General features: G+C 47.9%; 1 protein-coding gene across 5 annotated transcripts in view; it reads right to left on the reverse strand.

Moving 5' to 3' along the window:
* LOC135898911 (sodium- and chloride-dependent glycine transporter 1-like) overlaps positions 1–25,516 on the reverse strand; it is a 968,957-nt gene that overhangs the window by 44,561 nt on the left and 898,880 nt on the right. Inside the window, exon 1 of one of the 5 annotated variants that reach the window (XM_065428133.2) lies at positions 22,884–23,824. The exons of the other annotated variants lie outside the window; for them this stretch is intronic. Within the exon in view, the coding sequence (XP_065284205.1) occupies positions 22,884–22,976 (93 nt within the window). The 5' untranslated portion in view covers positions 22,977–23,824. Of the gene's footprint in view, positions 1–22,883; positions 23,825–25,516 lie in introns of those variants that run through there. 5 annotated transcript variants of the gene reach the window in all.

A 25,516-nucleotide genomic window follows, 5' to 3' on the forward strand; every position in this document is an offset into this window, starting at 1 on the left:
TAGCGTTCTCTGCACACCCATACGATAGTAGCATCGCATGGAACAAGATATTCTTGCATACCGCTCCGCCATTTTACAGCGAAACTGTGTATGACTAGGGTTACATGTATTTTTCATGCGCGTCAACAAAAATTATCGTCATCAATGGCTCATACCCCCGTAAGCAAGAAAAAAAAAATGCAATGGCTCATAGTCCCCTAAGGCAGAGGCTACAAGCACTCAACAAAGTGAAGCGAACAGTGCACACATTCTTTCTAATCACACATACACCATAGAAAAGAGCATGCCGAAAAGTGCCTTTATCAATGGCTCATACCATCAGAAGCAATGGCTCATACCGCCGGAAGAAAGAAAAAAAAAATGCGATAGCTGACAGCTCCCAACCTAAAGACCCTTGGCCAGCTCCGACCTCGAGGATCAGCAACGGCTGATTGCGACGGCCCAGGATGTCCCAGCCAGGACGGTCCAGCCCAGGATGTCCCAGGACGGCCCAGCCCGAGCTCAAGACATTTTGGATTGAGGACGCCTCTCGAAAGCTTCATTTATGTAACAAACATGCTTATTATCTCTCTCTCTCTCTCGCTCATGGCTACAAAATGTATGTACATTTGTCCTCTTAACTCGCAAGACGACAATGCCAGCGACTGTGGGGTGGATGTCTGTGCCGTACAAACGAAAGACGGAATTGTGATATCCACTGCGCATGTATATCCAGGCACCATGACTGTGCACTGTGCATGTGCACCATGACTTTACGGACACGCTGTATATCACAGTAAACAAAGCCGCCGTCACTGCCCTTACCGAATGATGAAAGTAAATACATTTACCCTTGTATAGTCGTGTGTGATGTGCTACAGCTTCGCCGGTCATCAACCTTCACAGAGTGGAATGACTCCTCCGTTTATTATTTTTTTTATTTTTTAGACGGCTCACAGATATTATGCCTGCATTATTCCTTTTTCTTCGTGAGTACAAGTATCGCAGGGGGGAAGCAACATCCAGCATATGGTGCGGACATCGTAGGGAACTGCGCATCGAAGTTGATCGCTGTAAGCCACCAGCCAATCCCGTCTCTTTTCCTAATCATGACGGATACCTCGGTGCGCAAAAAAAAAAAATACAGAAGCGTTAGTCCTCAACACGAGCGCGAAAGCATCGGTAGAGACGCGGCACTTGGGACTGCCTGCGTGGGACATCCTTTTTATAGCAAGCGTGACAAAAAAAAGCAAGGGCCGAACCATACGGCGCGGGTCGACACACACACACGCACGCACGCACGCGACGCGCAGCATCGTTAAAAGCGTTCTAATGTTAACGCAGTTGAACTCGAGCGACGGCGCTTCCCTTTCCGCACCTCCTCCTTTCATTTCACTCCGTCGCTCCGTTCGGTACGCAGCCTTCTATAAATCATCATCGACGACCGACTGCAGGCGTCGCGCAGTCGGTGGCCTCCTTTGCAGAAGGGCCGTAAGGCAAGGACACCTCCCCAGACTCCTCGCGTAATGCGTTGCCCTTCCGTCCCTTTTTATCCCTTCGACTTTCTGCTCGCCCCTTTATACGTTCCACCATTTGCCCGGTTCGCAGACACACCCGACGGGATACGTGTCGAAGCGCTGGGAATAAACGAATGAGACGGAATGAAACGAACAAGCAGAGAAAGCACAAGGGAAGGGATAGGGTAGAAAAAACAAAGGCGAGACGACTCGATGACACGGCGGGAAAAGGGGAGAGCCACGGTAGGAAAGCGGGGTTCGCGCCGATAGAGCGCACGCAACGAGGATAAGAAGAAGAAAAAGAAAACCAGGGCACGACCAGAGTCACGCTTTTGTGCCCGGGAACTAGGTCAGCTTGCGGGCGAGAGCATAGGGATCGCCATTGACACGCGGCCTTTAGGAGGGCGGTTTTTGGGAATGGGCGAGCGCTCTTGCTCGCAACGGGCTTTTCTTTTAGCCAGGCTTCCTCTTGTGTCTGCATGGCACTCTTTTCACGGTAATGGCAAGGGCTAGACGTCCGATGTTAAGGACCCCGACGGAACTTACATATGTTTCCCTAAAGGTGTCCGAAGAGTTCCAAGTGCGCTGTCTCACTTTTATGTTTTTTTTTTGCTTTTGCGAGTTTCCCGTTTTATGAACTTGCGCACAACTGCATTAATTGTATGTATATTGTCGCTTCATTCATGTTGTTGCCTTAAAGACGCCCTCGGTGTTGGATTGTGGTAAACACAAGGGGTGGATTGCATCGATACAGTGCTAGTACATTTAATTCGATGCAAGTGTATCGATGCTCAATTAGTAAAGTTGAAACAGTTATGTGCATTCACACGCAAACACTACAGTACAGCAAACACAGGCCTTCAAGTAGAAAAAAAGCAGTCTATATATCGTTACATATTAATGAAATGAAATCATGATGATTCGTTGTAAACACAATTTTCAAGTTGGAAAATTAGTAACGACAGTGCTCGTGAATAACTCCGGGCAACTGATGGCACAGTAAAATAGTGAGAAAGACCATTGCAGTCAGCGGCTGCTCGGAAGACATGGTCTGAACTAATATTGTTGGTCCGGACCAGTATTGTCCTTAACTTGCTTGTAGGTATAAGTGAAAGAGTTTGACTGAAAACATCACTTTGTAATCCTCTACAAGTAATAGCGTTTGGCGGCTGCTGCCTTCCAGTTTCCTTTCCTTTTAAAGCGAACCTTTCTTGCCTCTTCCAGAGCGTGTCAGAGCGTGTCAGAGCGTGTCAGGAGCGTGGCAGAGAGGAAACTCGACACCAAAAACTCGCATGGACCTTTCCATTGCATGGTATGTGCATGATGCCCTCTGTAACTCCCTGGGTGTCCCCACATTAGCCTCTTCATACCTGCAATTATCCGTGACTCCCCCTTAAAAGAACTGCGGAAACTGCAGACTAACGTGCACGGCCAGATGGGACTTAGGTAGAAGTGGGAGACGAGATAGGCGATGTCAACTACGTGTCGGCTGAGCGGGGACACGATGCCCTCTGACGAGCCCTGGGGATCGCCGAAATGCCGTCTGAAGCTTCCTGGTGGACGCAACAGTGCCCTCTGGACACCGTAGTTAGGCGCCACCTATCCCTCCCCCCCCCCCCTCCACCCCCCCCCCCGTAAAAGCATTGCAGGAGCTGCGGCGTTTGCCTCCGCAAGCACGCGCAACAGCAACAACAGTCCAGTGACGAGGTAGGGAGAACGTAGTAGCGAGAGTGAGAGAGAGAGAGGATGCAGTGAATAGGTACAACCGAATTCCGCACCGACGCAGTCAAGAAACGGATGATTTACTTTGCCCCTCTGCACTCGTGGCAGTTCACCTAACGTGACGTGGGAGAAAGAAAATGAGTCATCAGAAAGCGTCGCTCACTGGGGCACTCTTTAGTCAAGGCATGAATGAACGAATGACACGTCTCTGTGTTCTGTGTACTACGTGGAAAAACACAAAGTGGTGCAGGCAAGGTAACATTTAACATCACATCACGATTGTCGTATACCGTCAATGAACGTCAATAAATAATACCGTCAATGAACGCAAGCAGCACAGAAACCTTCGCTTACATCGATTCCCACATTGCGTGGGATCTGCAAACATTGTTTTCTTTTTGTATGTTTAACTGCATAAAATGAAACTACAACATAGACAATTATCAAATAAAAAGAAACCACTTCTCTGTCGTAATGGGATTGAAAATTCGATAAAGAGCGAATCTTGACGTTTTCACTGAGCGAGCGCAAGGCGATGAAAAAAGGTGCGAAAAAGCCAGAAGAAACGACAGCGAGGCTATATCATCGGACAAAATAAAATGGGCTTCGCTCACTTCTATGAGGAAAAATCTACAGTGTTTTTAAAACACGAGACAAACAAAAACAAGAAAAATGAAGAGATGTGGAAATACTGGTAGATGCGAAAGTGTGAAGGTTACTATTTGCTTCCACCCCCCACCCCCTTTTTTCGCTTTCTTTGGACCCTAAAGTATACCGCAGGAAGGAGACGGAAAGAAGTAAAACCAGCCGGCCATACTTTTATTGAACTATGATTGCGGAGATTCGATTGCACCTCTTCGGGAACATGCCGAGTGAAAACGACCTGCTCAGGAAAGAGGCAAACGAAATTTTTTTCGCGAAATGAAAGCGAACCGAACAGAGAGAATTGGTTCGCCTGAATCACCGCTGCTTCCCGCAGGTCTCCTTCTCCTCCGTTGAGAAAGAGACGAGCTCCGCGCCGAGGAAGCAAAAGGCGATCGAGCAGGTGGGAACGACCTCAGGGCAGTTCGTCTCCCGACAACTAGAACGGCGCGCAGGAAACTGCAAGCAAAGGAGAAGGAGTACAAAGCGCTGTTCGGTGGCGATGGAGGCAGCGAGATCGCAACGCGCTCACGTACGCCTCTCTGCATCTCGCTGCCATTTGCGTCGGTACGCAACGACGTCCGCTCAATATGCAACCGCGAATCGCGCCGCCCTGGGGGCTCGTAAAGAGCAGATAGCGCGCTTTATGGCGGCGTCGGCGGTCACCGTGAGAGAGCGTGTACTGCAGAGTACGCGCGCGAGCGACTCGGTGTGTACAGACGTCTCGTGTACATGTGCTCGGACCTTAGCTCTCTCTCTCTCTTCCTCTCCCCCTCACTCTCTTTGCCGTTTCTTTGTGGTGCGCACATGGTTGGCTTTATGTGACCCGGCGATATGTGCTCGGGGCTGTCGCACTTGCGGCTGCACGATCGAGCCGTGTTCTGGCAAGACATGCCCTTTATGCGTTTCGGGTCACAGTTGGTGTTTCAGTTCTTTCCTTCTCTTTCGTTTTTTCCCCCGATTGATGCGAACACCCATTCACGCCCGTAAAGGCGCATTGGATAATCGTGGCATGGCCAGCCGGTTAAGAACGCCGATCGGGCCGCGCAATATGCTTGGAGCGTGGACTGACTTCTGAGGGGAAAAACAAGAAAAGATAAATGATGCCGGGAAGAGAGCGCCGCAGTGGGAGTGCGCGGGATGAGTTCTAAAAGCGCGTAAAGGTGCGCGTTATATGCGCGAGTCGGACATTTCACCACGGCATGCTGTTGTACGCGCGTCGAAGCTTGTAAAGGCACGAGGCGATCAGACACATTTGCATTTTCTGAGTCTTCACACTCCTCGTCACACTGCCAGAAAAGGAAACCTTTCGGGAGCGATCCGCAACGCCACAGTCCACTGCAGTGCAGCCGGAGACAGAAAGGGAATGTGTGTAAAGTTTTATACAGCGCTATACACCCTAAAATTATACATAATAAGTTTGTCAACGCCATATGCGAGCATTGATTAGAAAATCAGTCTCAAAGTAGTATGAAAAGTGGCACTTCTCGAAATGATGCACGTTCCCTCTAGAGCCGTATAACGTAGACATTTTAAGCACACGTTTCACTAGTAATGACTGCATAACGAACAGGAAAGAGAATTTTCCGCTTACGCCTGCTCTGTTCCCTCAGGCCATGATATCCCGAAGGCATTCAAATTGTTGATGTATTCTGACAGAGCAGCAGTATATTTATTCACGATCGACGAGCACTCATTCAAAGTATATTCTGCGGTGCAAGTAATTATCTCCGCAGGAAACTTTCGTTCACGTTTACCCCGGCTGTTTCATATACCAGGCCAAGGCACGGAATCAAAAGGAGGAGGAAAAAGACTGGCCGTAGATGTATCAAGCCTTGGGAAGATTGCGGGAAATTACTGCGCTCACGCACCACCGATGTGAAGGAACGTAAAATCTACAGATATGTCGTTCAGCATACCATCATTTGTAAGCGCATCGCAAGCTGCAGTCAACAAGATGATGCCCCCAGGGACGCAGAAAGGGATGCACACCTCCAGCGTATTATCATCTAGAACACGATGCCGTGTCGATCCACCCACTTTCTGGTCACAATGTCCTGAAATGAATAGGTTGAATATGCTGAGCATGCGTTACCACTCACATGTGAATACCACATCAATTAAGAGATTCAGCAGGAGCACAGACACCTCCACCCCGAATGCCCATTTCCCTCCCGAGAGCACCGCGTATTTTACGTCAGCGTGTCGACCGGTTAGATGATAAGGCGTCCCAATTAGACTTTTCTCGCCTGCAGCGTGTTGAATACACTAGAAAAAAAGGAAGAATATTCAACACTATTGCGAGTCCTGGAGGTCACACAAGATGGCGACGCGGCTCTTTTGTGCAGCAATGCCGGAGTACGGGCGACCCTGTGCGGAGTGGACGCCCAAGGAAAGTGGCTCTTACTTGATTAGTGCCTTCGTCACACACGGCTAATAATGTGGCAGCCACACAAATTTGAAAATGACTGGCGATGGCATGTTTAAGGATACACTGAAGGTCTCAAAGAACCTTTTCTATTCGCCTGATGTTTAAGGCTTCGCGAGCAAGACTATCTGCCGCACTGTAGCCGCTATGCCTACATGCGACGGACGCCGCTGAAACTTCATAGTTAAACCCAGGTTACACGGTTCCTTGACAATTTGTGACCAACTTTATGTGTACGTGTCCGGAGCGAGCCCTTTCTTGTATAACTGTAAAGCCTGCTCGCTGCTCGACAACAATACAACTGGAAGCTGACTCAATGGCTCCGTTCTCGCATACAGCGGATGACACGACGCAAACAAGCTGGGCAGTCGAGTACACCTTGGGGGTTGAAATCACGAACGATTCGGTGCAGGCATAGACCCAACCATCAGTAACAACTTTAGAATGTTGCTCACAATATGTTGCGTCCAAGGCGCAGTTGAAATACGCTAGAGACTCCTCCCAGGTTCTTTAGGTAAATTCGAAATCATTTGCTTGGTAATCCAATCGGACCCAAGAGCGCCGCGTCGACACGGAGAGTTGATGGCGAAATGCGATTCCTTTAACGTAAAAGGCGTGTTCGTGACTGAATGCAAAGCAGGCGGGCGGGACAAAGGCGTTGCACTTCATCCGGCAGCGCCTGTACAGCAACGCCAGCGTGTTTCGGGGTCGTCTTCGCCTCAGTGCATGTTATCGTACAGTGAAGCTCGACGCAGCCAATAACAGAATGGTGTGCGGCTTACCTGCCATTGCCGTTCACGTCGCATCACAAGCAGCAAGCTCCGCCGAAGCGCACGCGACCAGAATAAACTGGGACCAAGCAGAGTGATTAAATGACGACGGCCCAGTATGCCCCGCAGTCGACAGGAGCTCAGCGCATTCTTCACGATGCGGCGTACGTTTGCGCTCGGTAAGCCCTCATATTGCGGAAGCAACTCTGCCGACGGCGAGAACTGCTTTCCAACTATAAACACTGCACCTCCAAGCTCAACGCATAGTGGTATTAGGCTAAATGGCCTTCGCATCACTACGCTTCGAACCTTAAGTTCGGTTCTTCGTAACTCAGGCACGGCCCTTCTCTGAGAATTTCTGTTAGAGACGCAGGGATAAATGGCCATCGGACGTAAACACCCGCATGAACTAGCGCGTAAATCGGAATTAGCGACACGACGACCAAACTAGAGATTTTAGGGTGATAGCTGTTTAATTGAACATGAGGGGGCATGCATATTAACCATCCGCGACAATATCCGCTCCCATTAATGATTTAAAGGCGGCTGCAAAGAGCTTATCAGTCGTTAGGTCGACGTGCTTGGTAATATATTTTACGGCTGCTCACGGCGTACAGTATTGCTCAGTGAGTGCAAGCTTCGCCTTTCTTGCATCTTTAGGCAGACGCGATTTATCGTTGCGCAATGTGAAAAGATGACGTTACAATCAGTGTGTTGCTGCAGTGAGTGCTAAATAGCAGATTCATACTTATGGCAGCTATTCTTCCATAAAACAACGTTTCCGGACACCACAACAACGCGCTTAATATCTCGTCACACTATCGTACTGTGGAAGTCTGGCCATACCAGAGTGAGAGGGAGAGAGAGAGAGAGAGAGAGGACAGACGGCCAAATTAACGAGAGAATATCTCTGATTGGCTAATTTGTACAGGGGGAGGGGAAAGGGATAGGATAGATTAAAGGAAAATAATACAAAAAGGAAAGAAAAAGCAAACACACACACAATACAGAACTGTTTCTGTGCGCACTTTCACATAGTCTGCAAAGGGGTTACACAGTGTCAACAACCCACTAATACATTATACGTCATACAGTGGACATTCACTATTTGTCATAACTTATCACACAGTCCGGTGTCTATTCAATAACGCAGCAGTGCCTTCATAGCGGCTCGCGCTGATGCTTGTGTAGGCCAGCTTTCAAGAATGTTGTTTTCCGTGAGTGGGGCCATGACATAATCCCAGGAAATCCAAAGGCTGATTTGGCGACAAGTGCTCGACTTACCACCACGACAGCTGGTGTCTGGAGTCCTTTAGTATGAAGCGAATGCGTACCGGGCAGTCACAAAGACGCAACGCAAACAGCTGCTGTCTTTTCGTCAGTAGTCACGTTCCCATTCTGAATCCTTATTCGTGCTAATAGTAATTGCGCATAAGCAAGTCGTTGCTGCCTTCAATACCTGTCCTTCTAGGCGACGCGTTTTCTTTTATTACTTACGACATTACGGTGCATGCTAGATTTTCCACACGTCTATAGGAACTTGGAGCATCGATGCCTGCCCGCGCTTTAAAGACGAAAGTTTTCTCATTGAAAGTATCCAGAATTTACGTCGCATTCACTTAATTATGTCCTGGTACCTTTGCACCTACCTTCACTAGCAAAGTGCCTCTGAAATGGCCTCTAAGATTTTTGCTTCTTACCACTTCTGATTTATTAAAACAATAACTTTTTTTCCCCCACCGAAGATCCAGCGCCGATTGTCAGGCAAAGCGGCACGACACCCGCTACTGGCTACAATACACGGATGCTATAGTCGGATACAACTTTAGAAAAAAGGGGAGGCCCCGCCCAGATGACCGAAGCGGCGAAGTCACCGGCCGTCCGGCGCATGACGTCGGTCCAGAGTGCGCGCCCATTGGTGGATGCTCGTGTGCACCCGCCTCGGAGGAGTAAACGCCCCCTTTTTTCTAAAGTTGTATCCGACTATAGAGTACAAACATCTCCCGTGTCGAGATTCCGGGACCAACCCCATGTTTGCAAGTTGAACGCCAGATTCGACATGAATCACCGATTGCTTCGGCATTGTGTTTCCCTGGGTATGCGCCTTCGGACCAAGGTGGCAGCGTTGGCGTGACTACAGTGCCTATATCAGCACCTTACATATAGCTGCTGGGCAGTGACTAACCACTGAAGGGACACGAGTGGCAGCGGCGACTGTCTGCACCATGAGCAGCGGAGACCCTGCTCGCGACCTCGAGTTTCTGAGAGTTCCCGTGACCGACTGCGGCTCTAGAGAGCTTGACGGCTTGACGACTGCGGCGGTGTTCACATCCGGACACGTCAAGATGTTCTTGAGCCGTGCTTGAGCCGAGGGAACACATCTACGCCTAGGAAAGCCATGTCCGAACTCCGGAAGACCTTGCACAAGGGGTTTTTTTTCAGCTTTAGTGCAGGCATCATGAATTCGCATCGGGTAAAATTGAATTGAGAGCGCACTGAGCGTGCATTATCGAGCGTGCGATAAGCCAACTGCACTTATCCTCAGTCTGTTTCCTACCTACAGCGGTCTTCTAGAGCTGCATTACTCGCTAGCATGCAGTCTACAATGGTAAACGATTTTCCGAACATCAGTCTGCCCTTTTATCGCTTGCTTCTTTTCGTAAGCGTGATACTTTAGCAAGGTGGCACTCATCTAATGTTTATATATATATGTTCTAGAAAAAAATCTACAACTGCATTCTTGCATTTCCCACACATTTCCCCTAGTGTCCATGCCGTCAGATGGCAAGCACACATAAATCTCTCACATTCGACCCCCCTCTCCCCTCCACACACTCCTCTGATATGTCATTTACATATCCCATTTTATACGTGACGCGAAATAAACATTGAGTCGCCTACGGTGCCGTTTACCTTTTCCCTCATTTTTAGTCATCGCACCGTTCGTTCTCATGCAAATTACGCGCTGCTCCACCCCAAATGATCATGCATGCAGCAAACTGCAAGTGCTCCGTGCGCGTCGCACATGCGGCTCCTCCAATGGCTCGCAACAAAACATAGATAGGGCTCCTCGACAAAGCTAAATGAGGAATATTGACTCGAACCCGCCCACCGCATCGATTGCCCTCAGAAGATGAGATTGTGTGCCCGGGCCCGTCCGTTCCCCCTCGTTCTGCCGGCGGACTCCGGCCGGAAAATCGCGCAAACACACTCAAACTGATGGCGGCGAGCCGTTTCCGAGCCGCTGCCGTCTAGGCATCAAACGTGTACAGTTGACGACAGCGCTTCTGTCAGGACGGACAGACTGTGCGTTTATACAGAAACTATGTCATGGCGAAAAAAAAAAAAAAGGAGGAGACCAATTTTCGGTAAAGTTGGAATCATAAACGCGAGTATGCTCACTAACGTGGCTGTTTGGGCATGTTGGTTGACATGATTGAAGCTTTTAGCGCACAACAAGACAAGGAGGAGAAGCAGACATGAAAAACGCTAGCGCTGACTTACAACACTTTAATTTGACGCATTTGCCATTCCTGGTAAAAAAAAAACACAACGACAATAAAGAAGTTATCAGAGAGAGAACGTATGATCACCAATAAAAATTATTTTATTCAAGGAAGCAAGAACTTAGAAGACAGAAAGAAATAGAAAATAAACTTAAGGCTTTCAGATGCCTGTGGGGCACAGCGGGTATTTGCAGTTTTCAGCTAATGCAACCTTAGATTTACAGGCACTAACAGAAATAGCGTGGACCGGACGACATATACAGCTATAGCTCACGGAGTGAAAAGCTGCTTGTGAGGCACAAAAAAAAAAAAGAAGAAACCGAAACGGAGCGTATAAATGTGCCCAGCCGCACGTTCTAGCGCCTGTCGGCGTTCGGCCTTTCGGGTTGGCAGCGCAAATAGAGCAGACCAATGAAGTGCCGCTTTGAGAGCGTCAACACGGGTCGGCCACGGGGAGTCCAGCGGGTTCCGAGAGTTTGGGCTTTGGCGGCGAGTACAGAGAGCAGATTCTGCGAAGCGCACGAAAAAAAAAAAAAGAAAATGTGTATATGTGTAATATAAGAGGTAACGAAAAAAAAAAATCTCTGCCGCCACCGCCAGGCCATGCAACGGCTCTCTTTTCCCGCCGTCTCCCGGGCTCTGGCGCCGCGCGGTGCTGCTGAGAAAGGCGACGCCGCGGAGCATCTGGTGGCCCGCGGCGCAGCCCGGCGCGCCGATCGCCCCCCCCCCCCCCCCCCCGACGTCGGCGGCGCTGGCGCAGTGCCGACAGTGCCGCTGGCGTGACGACAATTTGTGGAGAAATACTAACTCGAGGAAATCAGCGCGCGACCGAAAATTATCGGCAGTCGCTCATATATAGTATCAAGGAGAAGGAGGAGATTTGGTCGAGAGGAAGCGTCACTTGCATATCGAATAAGGACAGGATCTGTTCATACGGAAGCGCGTTTACTCAAGTAGGGGGCGTCTCGATTCTCCGAACTGCATATTGAACGCGAAGGAGACGGGACACATTCAACGCTTTCTGTGATCTTGCTCCACATATCGATACTAAAGGGACGTTCGCCTGGAGAACCTCCGAAAGGACCGTCCGCATACGCGCCTGCAATACCTCTTGTTCCCTGAAGGTTAAGTCATAATCCGCAAAGAAGCTTCACGGCTTCTAGCATTACTAAGAGAGACTCGTTTGATGGACATGTCGTGACATACCACTGTGGAATTGTAGGAGACGCTCGGGCGTAGCGATTGCCGGCCTGGATCGCCAGGCTAAACCGGCCTGTTGCATCAGCTCAACATCAGCTCAGTTCAACATTCTCGATGTGCTGCACCAGAAGCGGCCATCATACTTTTTCTAACAGGAGGAGTCCACCTCTCCCAGCTGCGGGGACGGTTGTTCGGAGGTAACATTGAGGAGGAGAAAAACAAAGAGGGAAAGAAAGGGAGGTCAGCTAGTATAAATAGCCGGCTGGCTAGCTATACTTTGTGCTACCCCGGCTGCCAACCCCGTCCTCAACCATAATGGCATGAATTCATTAGAACTACACTGCAGCATCGAACTTTTCTTTCGTGCTCATGGCGTTCAGCAAGTAATTACATTTGCCATGTCGGAAAGCAACTGCTGTGGAGACGAACTTAAAAAAAAAATTGTACAATGGCCCATATCAATTCAGTCACGTGTGTTTTATTTTCGCCTCCATCATTTCCATCACTTCGAAACTGTCCACAAACCTTTGACGGGTTGCTGGTCCACATGAAGCCGAGATGTGCTTCGCACAAGGGACTTAGAAATGAGCTCTTTACATGCATGAAAAAAAAAAAAACGAGAAAGGCTGGTTAATACGTTGTTCTAGGACATGGCTAGCCTATAGATCTAGTTGACTTCGGCGATCTGACGAGATATTACGAGCACGACATTGTCGACAGATGGACACAAACCCTAATTTGCGTCTTCAATACGCCTCGCAGAAGTCTAGACAAGCGTTGGAGCTGCGGTGGCATTCAGCCGACGCTGCCCACGCTGCCGCCGCCGGCGTTGTTATGTCTCGCATATCAGTTCACCGGCCGGATAGAAATGTGATAGCGCGAGCCGCGCTGTTTCCACAGACGGCGTGCTCCGCGATACACCTCGTGACGTGCGGTTTACTGTTTCATTGGGCGCGGGTGTTCCCGCTCTCACGACATCCGAGATTGCGACCCCGTACGCAACGTGTACGTTTGTGGTCGCCGGCACCGCAGTCTCCCCAGAGGACACCTGCTACGCGATTCTCAGCTGTCACATGCTACCTGGAGCTGTGTGGTCTTTCATGGACACATTTCGGGGATGTCCTTCCACTTCGGGCAACGTAGCTTACTGCGCGATGTCACCCAAGAGTGACGAGCGTCGCTTCGGTTCGACTTCAAAATAACCATTATGCGAGCCATGCTAATTTGGTTGGCAAATCCCCCGCGCGCTAAAGTGCGTTGTTTCTCGCCCCAGCTGCTGAAGTGACTAAGCGTCGTATCGCGAGCTGCGCAAACCAAGAGTCGGAATCAGCTCGAGGAAAGATGGAAGTGCTACATCAGCTTCACTTTACGACACAATATTACGCCACACAGGGGCGAATGCCTTGCTTCGCGGTGCCGCGTGCCTAATCACTCGGTTTAGCGAAGGACGGCGCACACCAAGAAATATCATCGACAGACTTCGATCGAAAATAAGGCCCCTGCACAAGTCATCTGAGCCTTCATCCCCTGGCTCTAATCCTAAACATATGAAAATATATGGAGACGTGGGAACATTTAGTCTCATTGACTCTCTGTTACCTCTTCGTTTTCACCGTTCCCCTTTTCCAAGTGTATAGCAGCCTATCGAGGGCGAGCACAACCCTGACCGAAGCTCAGTGAGAGGATCGGCTGACGTGCCGGGATCTTAAAGATTATGGTGTTTTATGCGCCAAAACCACTTTCTGATTATGAGGCAGGCCGTAGGCCGTAATTTTGACCACCTAGGATTCTTTAACGTGCACCTAAATCTAAGTACACGGGTGTTTTCGCATTTCACCCCCATCGAAATGCGGCCGTGTCCGGGATTCGATCCCGCGACCTCGTGCTCAACAGCCTAACACCATAGCCATTGCGCAACCACGGTGGGTTGCCGGGACCTTGAGGACCAGCGACGTCTGGTGGACAGGGCGAAGCTGGCAGCACAGGTGCAGGGCTTCCTAGATTAAGGAGGTCGCCAAACGCGGGCGAAGAACAGCCGGCTCAAATTACAAAGTTGATTCTCTATGCATCTCTGGGGCTTTACTTGCTAAAACCACCATCTAATTACAAATGACACTAAACAGCGCGAAAAAACACGGGGACTAAAACCAAGCAGACGGGACAAGCGCTGGCTTTCCACCGACGATATTTATTGACAGGAATGCAAATCGATACACATGCGCGGAAGGATTTACATGAAACCAAGTTTGCAACGAGAAGTAAACAGAAAAATAACCCACAATAGCCAAACATTTAAGGATTGAAAGCTAAGACAATCACACACGCCCACTGCGCATGCTTGCACCTTCCAAGTGTCTGAGTTCTTAACGGCATAAGGCAACCGACGGCTTGGTCAAGCAGACGCATCTGAGCAGTCTCGTTGATTAAACTCATCCGCTCAACCTTTCATTCACAAATCACTGTGGTTCGCTGGAACCGTGTGGTACATCCACAACGTGGCGGCATGTAGAGCAGGGAAAGCCTTCCTTTCAATTTCGGACATCATTAGCGTGCTCCCGCAATCGCTCACCGAGGCATCCACCCGTCCGGCCCAAGTAGAATGCTTCACAGGGCACGGGGATTCTGTAAACCACGTTGCGATCGCAGTCCACGAACTGTGTTCTTCGCCTAACGGAACGTTGACTCCTGCGTTTCCTAACAGGTCCTTCTTGTCAACTCAGACAGCTTGTTAGGAGCGCTGAAAAGAACCTTAACGTCCAAGCGTTGTCCTTTTTTATTAAGACGATGGGACACGCAGTGTATGTATGGTGTGACGGAGACTTCGTCGCGCTTCTCGGCCGAGAGCATGTGTCGATGCCATGTGATCAAAGTAGTAGTAGTTCAGGTTCGTAAGAGACCAGTTCGCAATAAGAACTGAATCTTAGATGCGTTGTGTCAGGAGCGTTATCGTTGGGTTTGGGGCGGATGAATAAATGAAAAAGAAATTCAGTGATGCGCGCTGTCTACACAGTTCATGCATATGTAGGTACGCGAAAGACTTAGCGAGACATAGACGCAAGAAAAAGAAGGTTACAACACGAAGTGCACATCATGTTCCTTTGTCTCTCCTTCTTGATCATGATGCGCAGAAGCATTCACATCTAATCTCATGCAAGGCTGCACGGATTTAATGAGATAGAAAGTGGGCACGCGCGTTGCGACAACTCGGCTTCTTTTTTTTATTTGTTTAGTGCTATTGCAGCTCTGGCTCGGTGGGAAGTTCATGTATTTACGTAATGGTCTTCGGATTTATGACAGAGAAAAAAAATCACTGCTTTATAAGCACACGTGTCAGCCTCCTTTCTTCTTTATATTCCACGACGACATGCGTGCAAGCCTGGCAGTGAAATTGTATGCAGTTCTTCCTTAACATTCTTTTTTCCTTTTGACGAGCGGTAATGAATAGTAAGCAAAACTTTGCCCATTCGGTGTATAATGTGATCGGCGCATGAGTTTTCTAGCAGCAATAATGGTACACTAGAATGAGTATGCTTATATTATACAACGCCGCTTTCGGGCTATCAAGTACATCATAGCTTGCATGCTCTTGAAACAGGGACATCTTTTTAAAATATATAAAATAAAAAAAAACGCAAAAGCTGATGCGTTTGAATTTTGTGTGTAGAGAGAGAGAGAGAGAGAGAAAGGTTTGATGATACGAAATGCAGAGAGGTCGGCCTGAGGTACATTCCTTTAGCCAGCTACTCTGCTACTCTGCTCTGGGGAAGGGGAAGAGGGAAAGAAAGAGGGAAGAAAGAAGCGCATCATGGGTGACGATGATGAGGAAAGATGTAAAGCACATAGTAAGCTCAACTTAAAGTCTACAGTCCAGGCCCGTGCTTTTAAAAAAAATCAAGTAACGGGACAAATTATGTAGTGGAACATTGAGTTGCATTCGCGTATCTGAGATTAGGAATGAAGATGAAGCTATCACTATTCAGCGAACGTAAAAACGTATTGCGGCGAAGCTATTATGGAACGCGTTCGAGATTTTTGTCGGTGTCTTTTGGCTAGGTTGCAAAAAAAGTCGCAGTTTTGCCCGAAAGGTGAAGCATCGATTGCTATAGCAAAGTAATAGACAGCTGTGCAGAGTAAGGATAGTACCTTTTTCGGTCGTATAAACTTGCAAACATTCGTCTACTAACTAAATTAACAAGCGTGATATCAGCGCGCACAGACACACATAAACACATCTCACTCAATGAGCGCGGATACTCACTGTCAAAACGCTGGCATGAGGAAGCACGGCAGCAGCAGCGAGAGAAGTGAACTTCGTGCTGTCTATCGCTTCAACGCAAACTGAGCGGCCAGAACGCACAGGGGTACGAGTCGTCGGCGCACCTAGACTCTGCGGGGCAGTAGTGAGCGAAGTGACCTTTGTGTTGTCTATCGCTTCAACGTAAACAGAGCGGCGAGAACGCATCACACACAAAGGTATGAGCCGTAGAAGCGCCTCGACTCTTAACCTCAACGCAGATCGAACTAAAGATAGGTCGCGCGCGGCCTCGTAATACGCAGTACTACGTCGCCGCCCCGCGCTCCTCTGTCCCCGGAGCCGAGCGCGCGACGGAAGACAGCGCGCTTCCTTCCCGATTTCCTCACTTGCGCGCGCGAGGTTGAACGGCGATCGTCGGCTCCCATTGCAAGCTCTCACTCGCACATACAAGGGCAACGGTGTTATCGCCCTTGGACTTGTTATGAAACGTCACGGTGACGGCGACGCCGACGGCCAAAATCCGCCTGGAGTGTCCATATAATTGTTATCGCAATTAAAAAATTCACCCTTTGGGGCATATCTTGTCCCCATACAGTGCAAGGCAGATGACGGTTATTGTTCGGGGACAAGATATGCACCAAGGGGGGCAAACGTTTTTTAAGAGTGCGAGACTGGACACTGACAGCCGTTTCCAAACATATACGTAGCGATATCGCCCTTTAGACCTGCAGAAACTTCAATATTGATTATGCATGTCGGATGTTTGTGTCCAATATATTCGTTACTTATTTCGCGGCGCTTGCGAATGACCGATTCTTGGTTGTCAAATATTTACTTACTATGCGGCGTAAGTTATTCATTCAAGATCAGCCTAATCATCTTCGGACTTACAATAATATTCTGCGTGGGTATTACCTGCCGAGCCTAAAGTGTCAAAATGAACAGATTTTACTTAGAGAATTATTTCTTGCTTAATAAACTAACAAGCGAATTTGTGCGAACGTGACACCGGGAAAAATCCGCTACTTGGCTTCCTAGTTCTCTCGCTACGTTCTAAGATGTTTTTTTCATAAGCGAAAACCCCATTAGGAAAAAGAAAAGCGATGCTTTGAAGATCAAGACCTCTACATGAAGTAAGTGACGTTTGATTACGTGTAGGACTTCGCGGCATTTGCAACGCCACAAGGAAGTTCAAAGCGAAGGAACCATTCTGAAAGGTTTACAACGGAGGCGTGCTGAAACCGAAGGCCACTTGTTTGAGCAGGAAGAAAAATACAATTTTTCCTTTCACGAACCTCCCTTCATCTTGCGGGCTTCCAGTGAACTGATTTGTCAGGAAGAAAAACGTTGCGCGCTTCACCGAGAGTGAATGCATGAAAGAAATATCGCCGTTCGGCGTTGCGACAGGAAGCACCTCTCAGACTCTTTGCATACGGCTGCTTCGCCAACCTAGTGAACGTGCCCTTACGGCCATGTCTGGCAATCATGTTCCTGTCGCCTTTTTATGATGGTTGTGCACCGAGGAAATGTGTTGCAAAACGTGTCACGTATTTCGGTTCAATAAATACTGGCCAGTTCTTGTGTTGCGGAACGATCAGTTGCATGGCTTCGACGATGGACGCAGCACGGTTAGCATACAGTGTAACTTCGTTTTGCCACTTTATGGATTCGGGATAACGTGATAACATGGTTATAGGGATAACGTTTATAATGTCTTATAATCCGGAGAGAGTAGATAAGCCGTGATCTTTATTTCGGACAGCTCAGCTTATGAACACAGCATAAGGACAATGATAGTAAGAGATAAAAGTGATTCCTGTGAATTTCAGACGGTGGCGAAATGCGAAATGTACTTTGATATAGGTGCACGTTAAAGAACCCCAGGTGGTCCAAATTATTCCGGAATCCTCCACTACGGCGTGCCTCAATCAGATCGTGGTTTTCGCACGTGAAAGCCCATACATTTTGTATTCCTTTGAATTTGTGGGTGCATTATCATACCATAAATTTTCTATCCTGCTGAGCAAAAAAAAAGAAAAGAAAAGAAAAAAAAACACTTAGGTTATGGCTATGTTTTGTTGGTTTCCAACGCTTACTTTTCTTTTTATCAGTTTTGATTTCGTTCTCATCCTTCTTTACTCGCTGAGACCATTTGGATAACAAAATTCAATGGATGGTTACATACATGTTATTTGACAGAAACCGTTTTTGATAAGTTAAGAAGTAAGCTGCAGGGTGGTAGTACCTAACAAGTAATCAGGTAATCTGACCGGAAAAACATAGTAATGAGCTCGGCCCTTAATTGTAAAACTTCGCTTATGTAAGAGCAGTTCCTTATTAGATGGAATTCCGGTGCCCGCCAGTCACGATAGCGATTAGAGTAACAAAAAGCAGAACACTGCAATCATAGAAGATCGTAGGAAGCACTTACGTAAAAGAAAAATGTCTGAGGATACCGGCTCCGGGTCATGATTTTTCTGACGGCGTCATCTTATGTCAACGAGTTTTAGAAAACAATAAGGAGAACGAAGATAAATGTGCCTTCAACCTTTAACAAGCAACAACTGACATTAAATACAAGTTGATGATCGATTTCGAAAGTGTTGCAGACCCGACGTCACATAAATCTCGACTGCTCCAACTATAACGCATGTTATTGCCTCTCGAAAGCTTACTCCCAATGAATACAGCGAGGACACTGGTGTGTGGCAACAGTTAAATGCATTGTCGAAACAAGAAGACGAATTCCTGGTCGTCTTTTTTGTAACTCGTGATTTCGTTACGTCAGACATGGTTAGCTTCATGCGCCTATATAAGCGTCTTTTCGGCTAAATAAGAGCTGGGCCTTACGTAAAAGCTGCTCCTGTTTTTCCGTCTTGTTTTTCACGTCCATGTCGTCTTCGCGATGGATTCTCAGCTCGTAGCGGCACGTGAAAATAAATCAACTAATATGTAATTACATTTTCTTTCATAACCAGTCACTAAAGCGGGAATTTCTTCAATCCCATCAGATATATCATCACGTGTTGATCATTTGCATAAGGCTGCCATCCCTAGCTACAAGACAAATGTGCTCTTTTAATCATTTCTTACCTACGACTAGCGCAGAGTGGAACTACCTTCCGCCTCTTATTGGCTGCATTGAAGACACGCCATCCTTCAAGACAGCCATCACCAGGCATATCATTGAACAGGCATCTGCATTATGATTCTTGCTTTGTGCTGTATTCCTTTTTTCCACCCACCCCTTCTGTAACGCCGCTGTTGGCCCTGAGGGTAGTGTAATAAATGAATAAATAAATAAATAAATAAATAAATAAATAAACAAATAAAATCAAGTTTCTGCTCGTTCTAAGGCAATGGGGGCAGTTGTGGCAATTTGCACATACAGGCGTAGTGTAAAGTCTAATTGAGCAGCTACGACATCTGGCTGAATTTGCGGCAGATAATTAATGCATTTCGTTTTCGCCGGAAGCACCACGGAGGTTACGTTTCGTTTACTTTCATAATACATGTTTATTTCTCTCATATTCGTTTTATATAATCACTTTTAAATAACGCACAGAAGCCAAATAGTTGCACAAGATCCCCCCCTCCCCCCCCCCCCTTCCACTTTCCACGGCATTTTAACGGTAAAGCGACTGCCATTAATAGCCGAGAAGTCGACCCATTTCCCGTATTTACATAACGGACGGCGAAGCAAGCTGTTAGCGATGAGGTTAAAGTTGAAGGCCACCCGGTCTCCATCAGTAGTTGCGTGCAGTACCTGTCCCACGCATATTTTCTATTTTTAAAAACAGATTCATCTGCCACACTTCACTCCGCCTGGCTGCTCGCCACAGCGGGTCGGCCTATAAACAAGGGGGCGCTTCTTTCCCGCAGCCTTGTCTTTACGTCCTCCCTGTCACGGCGCAAGCGTTTTGAAGCTTGGTACAAGCGAGCGCTCGGATTGATTGTAGCGTATTAGCTGGATGCTTATAACAGCACGAATAAACGTTCATCCCCGATCTCATGGGCTCTCGCTGGTCTGCCATATTCTCGATAATACGAACGTGAATTTCTGTTATAAACGCCTCACGTAATCTTCACTTTGAAAACGGGGAAGGAATGCTGATAGGTTGGTATACGCAAACTGAAAACAAGCGAGGGCTTATTGATTGATGCAGTTTGACGTCCGGACACAATGTAGGAGAGAAGTGCTTCACTGCGCAGCGAAGCAACGTGTATGTGGCGAACGGAGAGCTTATCTCCTAAGAAGAGAAACGCAACGCTTGAACTTAACACAGCTCATTCGGCGATTGCTCTGTTTTTTCGAATGCAAACAACCCGCATGGTTATTGTAGTATCCGAACAAAAAGCAGAATTATCAAAGCGCGCCTCCGTTTTTACTAATGTACTGAGCAACGTGCATATACTTTGCCTTTGTGGCTGTGGATAGAGGACCACTTCGGCTTATTATAAACGAATTAAGCTCTCTTATAAGCTCTCGCGAAGTCTGGAGTATGTTAATACATTCGCTTGTCGCGAGTTTTATATGCGATAGCAATCAACGAGCTTATCTCGGTTTTACGTGTTCATGGAAAACTTACAGCGCCCGTTTGCCGGCTATCGAAGAACAAAGCGGATTCGTTCCGGCAGTTGGATTCGATCCCTTGACCTGCCGTACTACTCTGCAGCTAGACACGTCCACCACGCGTCGAATCGTTGCATTGCAGAGCTGGCAATTTGATATATACATAGTTTTCACGTGACGTCGCGGATAGAGCTTCTCACCGTGCTAGTGCCCAAACATGGCCGCCAGAGTGACGTCAGCGTACCATATTTCACTTGATGACGGGGACCGTTTTTCGCCGGATGGTCCCTGCTATCGATTTGTCGCTCGGCGCAAAATACGTTGGCTGTGCCGTCATGTTTCGTCTTTCTGCAGCTGCTCGACGCGCTATGGCCCTATAATATGGCGGCCACGGCCACGACGGCGTAAATGCAGACCATCCATATGTCCTTACTTTCACGAGTATTTTTCGTATTGTCACATTTCCACATCTATACGAACGTGCACGGCTCATCGAAACCGGGAGCAACGGCGCAGAAACTAGGAGAATCACCGCGTAAAGCAGGTTTACAGCTCGTAATCAATATACGAACCAGTTCCTGACCGCTTTCTTTCTTTTATAGATTTCTTTGCATTTCTCTGTATTCTACGCGCTCTGCACTGTCTCAAGCTGACCGGAAGTACTCCGTCCGCGCGATCGCCACCACTGTACTTAAGATTTAGATGACCCAAAAACACGATTCGCCTTATTCAACAGAAAAAACTGCACCCAATATTCAATGTCAGACAAAGTTTTCGACAGATTATTTGCGTGCAAGGAGTAAATATTGCGTCCTCCTAGTAAAACTAGGCCAACTTTTTTTTTTTTTTACTGCGAGTGATATTGCGCTAATTGTTGCTCTCACTGCTTAGCACTTCGGTTAGACACAAACTGTAATCTTTTTATTTATCAATTCAGGCAACAATGTTACGACAGTGACTGCAGGGGCAGGGTAGGTAAGTAATGGCGACGATACCTAAAGATTACTCGCTTATGCATTCATTTTGACTCAAGCACTCACATCTTGACAAAGGAAAGCAGAGAACAAGAAAATATAAACCAGGATAGAACATATACATAGCTCGTCCTGGATTTGATCGAGGGCAGCTGCTTTTGAACAGCATACATAAGAATACAACGTCAAAGGTGATAACCGAGCCAGCTATTAATAATCACGGGCGTTGCGTGTTGCTAGTGGAGGTGACATAAATGCTAGGTTTACATTCCCTGCCTTCACATGGACGAAGAATAGTGCTAGCGAACTGAACAGTGATTGCGCCGTCGAAGAACACGTTCCCTATTTGCAACCTCCTATTACAATATTTTCCTGTAGTTATGGCACGCTGGGAGGCATGATGTTTACGTGAAGGGTTTCCGGAAACTCGATTATCACGCCACCGTTTATAGTCACGACTTGATCACCAGTAATGCTTTCGTACGCGAACGTGCCCTCTGTGTAGGGCGGCTTTGTAGAAATCCATACCAAGACAGAAAATGCTTCTAACGAGCTGTTCCTCGCTAATAACTTCGTTTCAATCAAGTGGCCAAACAGCAGTTCAACTTGAAAATCACAGCAGAGAGCTTTGTCAAAAAAGAGCTCATCGGAAACTTACAAAAAATATCTAATTTCTATAAAAAGATGCAAAATGTGTCTGATTTGCAAGAACGACGTTTAAAACAATGCGGCACCACAGCACACGTAAAATCAAGGCTGAGTTTTCGTTCGCCAAGGCCTATTCGCTGTTGCGCGCTTCAACGGCCAGAAGGTCGAACACGCCTGATGACACGCAACAGGAAAGAAGAAGAAGGAAAAAAAGAAGAGCGGTGAGACGAGAAATGACCCGAACTTCATTGGCACCTCCCACGAGGACGTCACTATATGTTTAGGCCAATGCCATGTCACGATCACGTGGGGAATCAAAAATAAGTGCTGCATTCAAACTGTCACGTTAGTCGAACCTTCGTGCAAATACAGACAACTAGGCATGTTAGCACAGATCGTGCTCAATGCCGAATAGTTTGACTACTTGTTGAACTATTTCGTCGAGTACCATCCAGGCGTGTCACTCGGGTATATTTCAATTATACTCCTGAAATACTGTTGAATGATGCACCGCTCCAAGCTGTCTCACTGACAGAAGCGTACGGCACTGCAGAAGCAAGATTATTCGTAATGTTCCTGAGCCACGGATATCTTTCGCAGTCACTTAACGCCCATTCAACGCGCCATTGGATTATAAGAGGGAAACGAAAAAAAAAAATGCTGTCTTACCCTCCAGTCGAGAAAGGGTCGCAGCCTGATCGTCTCGCCAGCCTCTTCCTCAGACAGGCTATCATCGTCGAAGTTTGCGTTCGGGTTGTCCATCGTGGGCTCTTTCCTTTACTTTCTTGCCTCTTCCCCAGACGGGACAGGCCCAGCTCTTGACGCAAGCGTAGTGGCGCAAGCAACAAAGCGAAGAGCAGATAATAAACAAGCGTGCGCCTTAAACTCGAACTCACATTAGGCTTAACGGCGACGACAGCGCGCACACGTACCCCGCTGCAGCGAAGTTTCCACCGCGACTCCTAGGCTTAGTGGGCTCTAGGACGGCGAAGCCGAGCATCGCCTCCGCGGCGGCGAAAATCCTCGCTCGCGTGTCGCTTCGGCCGACCGCGTAGTGCAGTGCGCTCCGCGTGCGGGGACCGTGCTTCTGCTGCTGCTGCTGTTGGCGGTAGTGGGGACGCTGCCGCCGCTTCACGCGCGATCATTAGCGCCGGAATGAGACAATGATCCTTGTCCTTCGCTTTCCTTTCGTCGCCTCTTCTGCACCCGTTGCACCGTCTTCCAGGAAAGCTCCGCGTCGTCCCCACACCGCGCACCACATGAACTTTCGATGCCGGAGGGCGTCCCGTGCGGGCCAGCAGTTTGTGTGGAGGCAGGCGACGTCGTCACGCGGAGCGCAGCGGCTACGGCGGGCCACAACAAACGGAGAACCTGAGATCCGCCACGGTCCTCTTCCGGAGGCCGGGACCGCGCATGCGCCCGCCGACGAGGACGCGGGGGAGGGGCTCGACAACGTCACGGCTTCGATCAATGATGCGCTGGGGATACACACACCAACATGTAGGGCGCGAGCGTGTCTTGCAGTTCCTTTCTTTTATCTATCGCGCTCTCTCTGTTCCTTTCGCTTCTGTTTTGTTCTCCTTTGGCTCACCCGGGACCTGCGTCGGCGTTGGAGTGTAAATCAATACGTTCGTGCGCCCGAGGGTGTAAAAGTGAAATCTGCTTTTTCCTTCTTTCCACTAATTGACCGCCGAGTGCTGTTGGGATGACGGACGGAACAGTCGAGAAGACGGTAGTCGGTGTGAAAAATGAGCCGTGACTAAGTCGCGCGTTCAGGTTGTCTTACGGCTAGAATCGACTAGAATCGGTGTATCTATAATCGCGCGCTGTGACAGCAAGCTTTGGGAGAGAATACGGGAAAAGGGGTGACGCGATCTGGATTTAGTTGAAATCGGCGAAGAATCAAAAGTGAGTTTTTTCTTCCTTTTCCTCTTAATTGTAACGCTCAGCAGACAGCACGTCTAGGCTGATATTTGAATAGCCACTTCATCATCATTATCGTCATCATCGTCGTCAACGTAAATACTTCTACTACCACTATTAATACCAATATATACTTAGTAATTAATTTTTCGCTGCTGGAGAAAAGGAACCTCTTCCCTGTTGTTTTATGTATGCGCCAGTTAGGGCATGAGCCACATTATGCTAAATTCTTGCTGGGTAATTAGGGATAGGGACCAAATGTAACATCTAACTGCAATAACATCATAATGATGTGAGGGCGTTGCTGATAAAACTGCGCCAGGGCCACGAGAGACGTCTTATCAAAACTACGCCGCACAAATAGCGGAGCTTTGCTTTAGCTTTAACGATGCCCCCCGAAAAAACTCAAAGCAAAAATATTTGACTTGGATAACGCTTATACGTGGTGCTCCATTGACTCCTAACTTCATCACTGAAGGTGACTATTTATTGTGTTTTTTTAAGGATGCTTCTGTACATGGCGTAAAGATTGCCAATGGTTGGGTAAACTGTAACTACATTTAGACTCAAAGTGGTGGTTTGGGTTCCTTAAGTGGCTGTATTTTTGCTGCAGAAAGTCATTAAATAATGCCATAACAACTACTCAATCGCTTCTATCTCTTAGACGGGCTGTCGCGAAACTGGGCATTTCCTCCGAATAACTCGTTCAGTCACTCAAGGTAGAAAGGATGAAATGGCGCCCAATTGGAGATGTTGCAAGCAGTAAGCCTCCAGCCACTCCATTTAACTTACACGAAAAAATATAAATTTGCTTACGGACATAAAAGCCACCTCACAGCTACCGAAAAGTTTATTTCTTGCTGTTATGTCACGGGAATGAAAAATGATGTGACTGACGCGTATCGAGGAGTTATAAAATTCAGCAGACGGTGACTAAGGTGTCCACTGAGCAACAGTTACCATCGACGGTCCTGCAAAATTTTGCATCGTCTGGGAAATTTCATGTGCCAAAAGCTATCATTTTTATTTTGTAGCTCTGTTATCGCAGTTTATTTCAAAGAAGAAAGAAAGACAGACAGTACGTCACGTAAGCTTTCTTTTTTCAAGCCAACCCATAATTCCAACACTAGCTATTGAATGGATACCAGCAAAATAGACCGGAGACCACACACGGTGTTAAGCCCGCAAGCCGCGGCCGTCCTCCGGAAGATGAGGGTGGGAATGTGGGCTTGTTGGTCGTGCAGCGTAAGGCCAGACGGGCTCAAAGCACTTGTCTTAAACAACAAAAATCTACAGCAGAATCTCCTATGCTTTGATGCTAGCAAAGTGCATCACAAAAGCCGCGTGTCAATGCAGTCATTTGCGGCAATACTTTCAAA

This window comes from Dermacentor albipictus, unplaced genomic scaffold (assembly GCF_038994185.2).
Source record: "Dermacentor albipictus isolate Rhodes 1998 colony unplaced genomic scaffold, USDA_Dalb.pri_finalv2 scaffold_23, whole genome shotgun sequence".
Taxonomy (NCBI): Eukaryota; Metazoa; Arthropoda; class Arachnida; order Ixodida; family Ixodidae; genus Dermacentor; species Dermacentor albipictus.